Genomic DNA, 11,674 nt, shown 5'->3' on the forward strand with positions numbered 1-11,674 from the left:
CCTATGCGACTCCACTTTCAAGGAGCTATGAACCTGCACTCCAAGGCCTCTTTGTTCAGCAACACTCCCTTGGACCTTTATAGCCCAAGATGGCAGATAACATAAAAATACGTGAGGAAGGCAAATAGAGGATGACATGAGTTTACAGAAGGATATAGACAGGTTAAGTGGGTGAAAATATGACAGATTGTAATGTGAGAATATGAGAGGTTTTGCCATTTGGCAGAAAGAATAAAAGAGACAAATATTATTTAAATGGATACAGAGTGAGAGACTAGAGAAAATTGCAATACAAAGTGATTTGGGAGTCTTTGTGTGTGAAAAGCTAGCATCCAAGTTCAGCTGCTAATAGGGAAGGCAACTGGTTAGATTGGCCTTTGTTGCAAAGGGAATGAAGTAGAGAAATAGGGAATTCTTGTTAAGGCTATGGTATGGAAGGCACTGGTCAGACCACACTTAGAATGCGATGTTCTCTATAATGATTTTTGCTGCTGTGTGGACCTCTGAGCACAAAATGGTTGAAATAGATACTTTTAATCAGTGAGAGAATCGAGAATTATGGGGATAAGACAATAAAATTGAGTTAAGGATAATCAGATCAGCTATGATGTTATTGAAAGGTGGAATGGGCCAGTGTCGCAAATGGCCTACTTCTGCTTATAAGTCTAATAGTCAGTGAAGTTATGTAAATCATATGGATTGTGCTATAGCTATTAAGGGATCACATACAAAATCGGTGGTTCTTAATTGTGGTGTTCTTAATTGTGTAAAAATGCAATGCATATGGTGCAATCCACATTTGCACTTAAACCCAAGATCCTAAGACAATAATTTGAATGTGCCTTTTTAGTGGTTGCAAACTTCTTTTGCTAGTCGTCTCATATCTGACTTCAAGGTTCAGAATAAAACAACCGCAGTTGACTATCAAACAGTCATGTCTGCATGTTTGTGATTTTTGTTTTGGAGCTGGTTATAATTAGTTTCACAGTGTTTGCTTCTCTGCCATTGCTACATAGGCATTTTATTTGCTCCATAAACTCCAGATTTCAAGTGGCCTTGACTTAGGCACATTTGGAGAATAACACATGGATCATTGGGTTAAATTGTCTAAATATGCCTGTTACATTCTGCAGAATAATAAGGAAACAATGTTGTCTATATCATATTGGCCATAGTAATTATATGACTCAGGTACATTTTAAGACGATCAGACTGCAGACCTTGCCTACTGAAGATTTATATTGTTCTCATCTTGTGACAGGTTTTTTCAACTGCTGCTTGATGGCATCAAAAAGAAAAGTGCCAAGCTGGGTTCATTTAAAGCTGTCAATGTCCGGAAGGCCACACAGAAGGATCTTGATCAGGACTCTGGAGAGAGTGATGGGAAGCAGGTAAGATTAGAATTCTTATGCTGGGTCATTGTATGCTCATTTACATATTACATATTTTTCAAAAGTCGTAAACTCATATCATGTATATAATATATTTAGGAGCTAAATGTCTTGCTTGATTGATTTTAAAATGTTGGAGCTTTAATTTATAAACCTTAATTTTATATTCAGTGTATTGCTGCACACCCCTCATCCAGTGAGGCGACCATATAGGTAAAAGTCAGAATAGGAAAGTTGCAGTCACTATGATGGAGTTGTACTGTTGGCTTCTCAATAGCCAGCGGTAGATAGAAGAAGAGAGCTGTCAGCAGATGATAGAAATATGTAAAATAACAACAGGTTTGTTGTAATGGGTGATTTAAGTTTCTGCAATATTGACTGGGAGTCCCTTAGTGCCAAGGGCCTAGATGGAGTAGAATTTGTTAGGTGCAGCCAGAAGATTCTTGAAAAATATGCAGATAGTCCACAAGGGAAAGAGTGGTATTGGACATTATATTGAGGAATGGGCCTGGCCAGGTTATCAAAGTTTGAGTTGGGAGCACTTTGAGGATAGTGATCAGTTTTGAGTTAGTTATGGATAAGGATAAGAAGTGCTCAGGTGGCAGTGCTAAATTACGGGGTAGGTTAACAAAGAGCAAAGAACAATGCAGCACAGGAACAGGCTCTTAGGCCCGCCAAGCCTGCATTGCCACGTTTTTCCCTTCCATGCTAAAACTGTCTTCACTTACAGGAACCATATCCCTCTGTTCCCTTCATATTCATGCATTCGTCCAGGTACTTCTTGAATGCTGTTGTTGTGTCTACTTCCACCACCATCTCTGGCAGTGTGTTCCAGGCACCCACTACAATTTGCGTGGAAAAATCTGCTTCACACATCTCTTTTGAACCCCTCTCTGCACCTTCAATCGGTGTCCCCTAGTAATTGACCCCTCCATCATGGGGGAAAAAGCTTCATACTTTCCACTCTATCTATGCCATTCACAATCTTATAAATTGCTATCAGGTCGCTCCTCAACCTCATACGTTCCAGTGAAAACAAACCCAGTCTATCCTGCTTTTCTTCATAGCTAAACTACCCTATACCAGGCAACATCCTGGTAAATCTTTTCTGTACTCTCTCCAAAGCATCCACATCCTTCTGGTTGTGTGGTGACCAGAACTGTACGCAATATTCTAAGTGTGGCCTAACTAAAGTTTTATAAAGCTTCAGCATAACTTGTCTATCCTTATCCTTAATGCCCCTTCCAATGAAGGCAAGCACCTTATCTATCTGTGCTGCCACCTTCAGTGACCTGTGGACCTGTACACCCAGATCCCTCTGCATTTCAATACTCCTAAGGGTTCTGCCATTCACTTTATAATTTCCAAATGTACATGACCTTTCAAAATGCATCACCCCACATTTATTCTGATTAAACTCCATCTGCCAATGTACTGCCTATGCCTCTAACTATATCCTGCTGTATCCTCTGACAATGCTCCTTAGTAACTGCAACTCCACCAATCTTTATATCGTCCGCAAACTTACTAATTAGACCAACTACGTTTTCCTCCAAATAATTTATTTCTATCATGAACAGCAGTGGTCCCAGCATTGATCCCTGTGGAACACCACTAGTCCCAACCTTCCATTCTGAAAGGCATCTTTCCATCGCAACCCTCTGTCTCCTATGTCTAATCCAGTTCTGTATCCATCCAGCCAGCTCACCCGATACTATGTGACTTCACCTTTTGTACCAGTCTGCCATGAGGGACTTTGTCAAAGGCTTTACTGAATTCCATATGGACAACATCAACCGCTTTTCCCTCAACAATCATCTTTGTCACCTCCTCAAAAAAACTTGGTCAAGTTAATGAGGCACAATGTCCCCTGCACAAAACCATGTTGTCTATCACTAATATGTCCATTTACGTCTAAATCTGTATAGATCTTATCCTTGGGAATCTTTTCCAATAATTTCCCTACCATCGACATGAGACTCTCAGGCCTGTAATTTCCAGGATTATCCCTGCTACCCTCCTTCAACAATGGGACAGCATTGGCTATTCTCCAATCTCTGGGACTTCTCCTGTGGACAAGAGGCTACAAAGATGTCTGTCAGATTTGTATATGCAGATACTTTCTACTTTGCTCAAAAAGCACACAATCTGCAAGTCGTCAATCCATATGAAATTTTACCAATTCCTGCTTTGGATATAGAACCAGTCTGACTCAAAGTCGAGACTGTAATCTCACACCTTTAATGCATTGTCTGAGCTTGAGATGTCACCTTTTTTTAATAAAACCTTAAACTATCTCGTGACTAACATTTGCATATTAATGAATCAAAACCTGCATCCCCATCCTAAGTGATTAAAGACTTAACAGCAATCTAGGTTTGTTCAATACATCGCATCAGTTGTATGACACTTTGACCTTTTACTATAAATTACGTCCTGTGATCCTCCCCCACTAGCTACCTGATGAAGGAACAGCATTCCAAAAGCTTGTACTTCAAAATAAACCTGTTGGACTATAACTTGGTGTTGTGATTTTTAACTTTGGTTAATACAACAATATTAGGCAGGAATTGGAGAAGTTAGAATGGGAGCAGCTATTCGACAGTAAATCCGTATCTGATATGTGGGGATCTTTTAGAGGCCAGTTGATCGGAGTTCAGGATCAGCATGTTCCTGTGAGGATGATAGAGAAGATGGCAAGAATCTGGAACCCTGGATGAGAAGAAATATAGATAGTTTAGTCACAAAGAGAAAGGAAGCATATGTAAGGTTTAGGAAGCTGAAAAGCAGAAAAGGCCCTTGAGTATAAAGGAAGCCAGAAATAAATTAAACAATGAATTAGGAGAGCTAAAAGGGACCATGAAATGTCTTTGGCAAGGAGGATTAAGGAGCATCCCAAGGCATTTTTACGTGTATTAGGAGCAAAAGGATAGCTAGGGAAAGGGTAGGTCTGCTCAAGAACAAGGAGGGAATTTATGCATAGAGCCATTGGAAGTGGGTGAGGTCCTTAATGAGTACTTTGTATCGCTATTCACCAAGAAGAAAGACATGGAAGATAGTAAGATGGAGGGGGAGGGTGTCGATATTAAGAAGGAGACGGCATTGCGTATCTTGAAAAACCTTGAAGGTGACTAAGTCCCCAGGGTCTAAACTGAACATACTGAGGGAGGCAGGGAGGAGATTGCTGGGGCCTTGGCAGAGATTTTTATTTCTTCTTTCGCCACAGGTGAGGTCCCAGAAAATTGGGAAATAACCAATGTTGTTTCTTTGTTTCAGAAGGGCAATGGCGATAATCCAGGAAATTATAGGCTGGTGATCCTTACATCAGTATTAGGACATTATTGGAGCTGATTCTTAGGGACAATATTTACTGGAAAAGAATGAACTTATTTGGGATAGTCAGCATGGCTTTATGTGGGGGAGACCTTGTCTCTCAAATTTGATTGTGTGTGTTGGAAGTAATTATGAAAATGATGGAGGGTAGGGCAGTGGATGTTGCCTATGTGGACTTTACTAAAGCATTTAACCAGGTCCCTCATGGTCGGCTGTCGAGAAGATTAAGTCACATGGGATCCATAGAGTTGGTAAGTTGGATACAAAATTGGCTTGCTCATAGAGGTAATTGTGGAGGGGTATTTTTCTGACAGGAGGTCTGTGACCAGTGGTGTTCCACAAGGATCAGTGCTGGAGCCTCTGTTATTTGTATTATATCTATGGACTATTGATTTGGATGAAAATGTAGGCAGTCTGATTTGTAAGCTTGTAGATGACATGAACATTGATGGTGATTTGTATGGTGCGGCAGATTGTCAAGTGATACAGGCTGATATAGATCAGCTGGAAGATTGGGTGGAGAAATTGTAGATGGAGTTTAATCCAGACAAATATAAGAAAATACATTTTGGGTGGTTAAATGCAGTAAATGGCAGGATCCTTAACAGCATTGATGTACAGAGGGATCTTGGAGTGCAAGTCCATAGCTTCCTGAAGTGGCAGCCCAAATAGGATGAATGGCATGTTTGTCTTCATTAGTGGGGACATTGATTATATCAGTTGCATGTCATGTTGTAGCTTTTATAAGACTTCAGTAATGACACTTTTGGAGTATTGCACGTAATTCTCGTCAGCACACTGAGAAGGATACAGAGGCTTTGGAGAGGGTTCAAAAAAGGTTTACCTGGATGTTGGTTTGGCATGTGTTAGCTATAATGAGAGTTTAGACAAACTTGGATTATTTTTGTTAGAGTGTTGGAGGCTGAGGAGAGACCTGGTCGAAGTAAACAAACTTACGAGAGGCATCGATAGTCGGAGTCTTTTTCCCAGGGAAAAGATATCAAATACTAGGGGCCATAAGTTTAAGGTGAGGGGGAAAGTTTAAAGGAGATGTATGTGGCAAGTCTTTTACACACAGGGTGATAGGTGCCTAAAACATGCTGCCAAGGGAGGCAATGTTTTAAAAAATTCTCAAGGTCAAGGACCAGGCTCGCAGGAAAGTAGTCTGACACAGAACAAACAGCCAAGAGGCGAGTCTGCTAGAATATAAGTGTTTTATTCCCCGCAGTGTCACCACAACCAGTCTCGTACTTACAACGGGTCTGGCTTATACTCACTCTACATGTTACCAAAACTGGGAGCCGTCAGTTCTCGTAGAGCGGTTGCCAACAACCCACGCTCGGCGGTTAAACGTAACCCCGGAGCAGACTCTACCGAACTGGAGACTTCTCCAGCTGATATACTCTTTTCCAGATATAAACATTCATGTGAACAGCAGAGCAAGGCTAAAAAACACATTCCATTCTGGTTACATACAGATAAGAAGATTCACACGGGAAGGTGTATAACAAGATTCACACGGGACCAAGCGACACCTTCCATTTTCGGTTAGATTCACACATGTATTGGGACACAATTTTAACCCTTTCACCACAGGCAATCAAAGCATATATGATAGCAACGTTTATGAGGCATTTTGACAGACACATGAACAAGCAGGGAATAGTGGGCATAAAGGTTGGCACAGACATGGACCTGCTCTTGTGCTGTATTGTTCTATGTTTTAAACTCTTAATAAGAAATAGTGTAATCCAGAGTTAAAATTATTTTCATTTTATTTAATTCCATTGCCATGTGCTTTCTAACTTAAAAAGCACCAATGTTTCAGAATGGAAGAGGAAAAATCATACCTGTCTTAAATAAAAACAAATGCAGGAGAAAGTCACCAGGGTCTGTCAAGAGAGAAGCAGAGTTAATGTTTCAAGTCTGATATCAAGTCTCAGTCTTAATCCTAACTCTATTTCTTTCTTCAAAGTCTAATTTGCCAGTTCACTTCAGCTAGCTCAGCTTTTATGTCCACATCATTGCCCTTGTTGAAGTTTAAAATGCTAGTCTTAGACCCAATGTGCTCCCTTTCAAATTGGATGTAAAATGTAAGGTCAACTCTAACTATTGTATGTATGTCATCTTTGTTTAACACTGCTACCTTTCTATCTTTGCCTCCCTTCCTATTCTTCTTGAAAGTCACACATATCTCAATATTCAGGACAAAATCCTGGTTATCTTGCAGCTCCATCTCTGTAATGGCTATCAAATCATAGCAATCATTAGAAAGTAAACAAAATAACTATGTATATTCAGATATAGAGCCTTTATTTTTGCTTTTTATTATCTTTGTAACATGATTAGTGCATTCTTATTGTATTGCATCTCTTGGGGAAATAATTCTGTCAGATATTTCAGTTGGAGATTGTCATTGATATCTGCCTTTTGTTTTGACATCATTCACTTCATTTTTTTTTAAAAGGCAGAAGATGACCATGACCTTCAAGGCGAAGCTGAGGCCCCAATCATTGATGCAGAAGCAGAAGAAGGAGATGCAGACGCAACAGAAGCTAAAAGGCGTGAAAAACAGGAGGAGGAGGTATAACAGGACAAGTTGTACCTTAATTATGGAGTGTGACTATTAGCATTGAGCTGAATGGACTCCTTTAATATGCCTATGTTGTGATTTAACTATCATATAATGTTAAACTGTTACTGTACTCCAATGTTTATTTGCAGTCCCTGAGGTCAGTATTTTACAATACAATCTGAGCATAATTATTATGCTGTGTAAAGACAATTAGGTCAGGTTGGTTTTCATTTCATGGAATTGAGGGTTTTGTGAACTAAATTGTTTTCAATATTCCTGTTAAAGTTCTGTCACCTTTCTCCACCTGCTGCAAACTGCATTTTTAAAAAAAAGTATTCTTCAAGGGATTGTTGGCTAGCTCAGAATCTATTGCACATTCCTCATTGCCTTAGAGAAGATAATGGTATGATACCTTCTTGAACTACTGCCGAACATATGTTGCAGATTTTGACCTAGTGACAGTGAAGGAAAGATGATGTATGACTGGAAGGGGTTGAGGAAGACAGTGTCTTAATGACTTGCTGTGGTGCATTTTGATGATGGTATTCACTTGCTACCACTGTCATTTGATGGTGATGGGATTGAATTTTGAAGGTGGTGGATAAGACTCCAATTAAGTGGGCAACCCTGTCCTGGATAATTCAAGCTTCTTTATTGTTGTTGAAGATGCACTCATCCAGGAAAGTAGGATGTATTTGTCAAATTCCTGAATTGTACCTTGGTGGAAAGACATTGGAGGAGAAAAAATAAGTTACCTGCTTTAGAGTTTCTACCCTCTAACCAGCTCTTGTCATCACACTATTTGCATAGTTTATAGTCAATGGTAAATCCCCATGATGTTGCTAATAGGTGATTTAGTGATAGTAATGCCATTGAATCTCAAGGAGTTGTGGTTAGATTTGCTCTTGCTGGAGATATTAATTGCCTGGAACATGTGTGGTGAAATGTTACTTGTTACTCAAGTCTATGTATTGTCCCAGTGTTTCTGCATATGGACAAGGACTGCTTAGTTATCTGAGGATTTGCGAATGGTGCTGAACCTTGTGCATTCATTAGCAACTTTCCCCACTTCTGATGTTATGATGGTGAGGTCATTGATGAAGCGGGTGAAAACAGTTGGATCTAGAACACCAGCCTGAGGAACTCTTGCAGAGATATCTTGGGGTTGAGGTGATTCGCCTTCTATATGTGCAGTTGTCTTCCTTTGTGCCTTTCAAACAGTGGAGAGTTTTCTCCCTGTTTCCCATTGTCTTCAAGGAGAAAGTGAGGTCTGCAGATGCTGGAGATCAGAGCTGAAAATGTGTTGCTGGAAAAGCGCAGCAGGATTCTCCTGTCCCTGGATACTGCCTGACCTGCTGCGCTTTTCCAGCAACACATTTTCAGCTCCCATTGTCTTCAGTTTTGTTTGGGCCTCTTGATGCCACTTCTGATGAAGTACTGCCTCAGTGTCAAGGCTAGTCCTTTACATCTCAGTAAAAGCAATCCTATGTTCAGGATTAACCTTGGAAAGTCTGTTGTTTTTGACATTTCTTAGAGCGTTTTTTATTTTTGGGCTAGAATTTGATATTCCACTCTTTGGGCAGTGTCTCAATCAGGCAGACTGGAGAGCAAAGTTTGCCTCTTGGATATTTAACTAGACAGAGCTCCAAGAGTGGAAGCTCTTCCTGCCAAGAGACGCTGACCAAATGGAGACTGTGGATATGCTAAATTGCAGCTCCAGCCATTAAGACACCCAGCCGAGGTTTAGCATCATTGGTGGATCCCATGCCACAGGCAATAGATGGCCAGAATGGGGTTGTGGGGTGAGGCTCATTAGCCATTGGTGTATTCACATGAGCAGGATTTCAATCAGTACCCTGCTGCCTCCATGCTGGATTTCCTGATCAGGGCCTGAATGCGTTTGAATGAGAGACCACCACCCACCCCAGTCTGGGACCCTGTAAGGAACCCCAATTGCCTGAATCGGCTTTACAGATCTAGTTTTCATCTGACTAGGAACTCCTAGTGCAAATTAAGTTGACCACATATGTTTTGAGTCAATAATATTCCTCCCGTCTGGGTATTCACTTTTAAAAGTAAGATCAAATTTGATCTGAACCTAAACTTCAATAAAGGTTGGAAAAAATTTGAATGAAAAGGTAAGGGGAGAGTTATAAGCCTGAGTCACCCTTGCCATGTATGGCTCAGTAATACAGATAGGTGATGAACACTCCCACTGCTTCATATGTACGAGCTGATGATTTATTTATTTTCCTGTTTATGGGTGTATTTTAGATTGATTATGACAGCGAAGGAGAAGAGGCTGGAGATAATGCAGATGAACCAGAAGAGAAAGAAGATGATGATTTTCCATCTAGTGAGCAAAATGAAGTCACAGACCAAAACCTTTTGGAATGTCCCTATAATTTCACCAAGGTCACCAAAGAAAAGAGGAGAAGAAAGCAAACTATCACAGAGACCATGGATGAGCTGAGAGTGAATGCAGTTTTGAATTTACATTCTGCTATTGAAGATTATAAATATGATGTAGCTGACAGTCTTTGGTGTGAGGTAAGATGTGAAGCTCCTACATGAATACCTGAGGGACATGGATAGAGTCGATATCCAAGGTCATTTTTCCAGGGTGAGGGAGTCCAAAACTAGAGGGTATATGTCTAAGATGAGAGGGGAAAGGTTTAAAAGGGACCAAAGGGGCAACATTTTCAGGCAGAGGGTGTTGTGTGTATGGAATGAGCTGCCAGAGGAAATGGTGCAGGTGAGTACAATTGCACCATTTTAAAAGGTATCTGGATCATACATGAATAGGAAGGGTTTGAAGTGATATGGGCCAAATGCTGGCAAATGGGACTAGATTAATTTAGGATGTCTGGTCAGCATGGACAAGTTGGATCACAGGGTCTGTTTCTTGCTGTACCTATCTCTGGCTCTATAGAAAATGCAAGAATTCTACTTTTTTTTATGAAAAGTAAATTTAATTCAAAGACTTTTTTTTGTTTGTAGTCAGTCTTCAGTCAACAGTGACTACGGTTATAAGCGATTGTGGGTGGGAGAAGGTGATGAAATCAAGATTAGTAGACTGGAAATTATTTTAACAATGACCACCATGTACTGTTGTTATCACTGGTTTGGCATCTGCAATGGCACTGTATTTGTTCAGTAAAGCAACAATAAGTTGTGTTCATAGTGTGTTCAGTAAAATAAAACATCTTAAATCACTTCACGGCAGCATTGTAAAACTGATTCTGACACCAAGTCATGTAAGGAATTTTTAAAGTAGATAGCCAAAACCTTGATCAGAAAAACTTAATTTAAGATACATCTTTCAGGAAGAAAGAGGAGTGGTAAGATAGAGATATAGGAAGGGTATTCCAGAGCCTACAAAAGTGGATGGACTAACATCTGGAATGCTCAAGACACCAGATAGGGGAGCCACTGGTAACTTAAAGGCTTTTGGACTGCAGGAGATTGAGATAAGAAGGATGAAGCCTATGGAGGGATTTGAAAGGATGGAAATATTAATATCAAGACTTTACCTGACTGGTAACCAGTGGAGGTCAGTGGCCACAGGTAATAGTGGAACACACCATTAGGTTATGGGCAGTAGAGTTTTGGATGACTTCATGCTTATGGAGGGTAATAGTTGGCAGGCCAGTAGGAATATACCTGGAACAGTCAAGTTTAGAAATAATGAGCATTTCAGGAGCAGAGTCAGGCGATATTAAAAAGGTGGAAAAAGACCATCTTGGTAATGTATGTCGAATTCAATTTCAGCCAGTGAGATCATAGAATTCACAGGTAGAGAATGGAGTTTGTGGTGGGAGCTAAACACAGTAATTTGGTCTTCCCAAAGCTTACTTGGAGGAGCTTTCTGTTCATCCAATACGAGATATGAAAATAAGTTCTGGGATTTACATATTAATAAACCGAAACCTGAAACCCACTCTAAAAGATGAAAGACTTGGCACCAATCGAGTTTGTTTAATGTATCATGTTATTTGCATGACACTGTAATCTTTTGCTATAAATTCTGTGTCTTATGGTCCTACTCCACAGCCACCTGAAGAAGGATCGGTGCTGTGAAAGCCAGTGCTTCCAAATAAACGTGTTGGACTATAACATGGTGTTGTGATTTTTAACCAGATTAATTTAGGGTATCTGGTTGGCATGGACAGATTGGACCAAAAGGTCTGTTTCCATGCTGTACAACTCTATGATTCTATCTCCATTATCTAATGCCTATATATTAAAGCTACAATCACATTTCAGTTTGCAAACCCAGGTATCACTATTGACTGTGATTTTTATAAGTTGTGTTTGAATTTTGTTGGGTTGGAGTTATAGGAATTGTTCTCAACTCATTGGTGGAAAGCTCTAC

General features: G+C 40.2%; 1 protein-coding gene across 1 annotated transcript in view; it reads left to right on the forward strand.

The window, feature by feature from the left end:
• The window catches only part of polr1a (RNA polymerase I subunit A), a 129,491-nt gene that overhangs the window by 88,648 nt on the left and 29,169 nt on the right, over window positions 1-11,674 (forward strand). The window contains exons 22-24 of the mRNA XM_043715974.1: window positions 1,262-1,391; window positions 7,192-7,308; window positions 9,574-9,861. Of these exons, the coding sequence (XP_043571909.1) occupies window positions 1,262-1,391; window positions 7,192-7,308; window positions 9,574-9,861 (535 nt within the window). The remainder of the gene's footprint in view (window positions 1-1,261; window positions 1,392-7,191; window positions 7,309-9,573; window positions 9,862-11,674) is intronic.

The sequence above is a fragment of the Chiloscyllium plagiosum genome, chromosome 1 (genome assembly GCF_004010195.1).
Source record: "Chiloscyllium plagiosum isolate BGI_BamShark_2017 chromosome 1, ASM401019v2, whole genome shotgun sequence".
NCBI lineage: Eukaryota > Metazoa > Chordata > Chondrichthyes > Orectolobiformes > Hemiscylliidae > Chiloscyllium > Chiloscyllium plagiosum.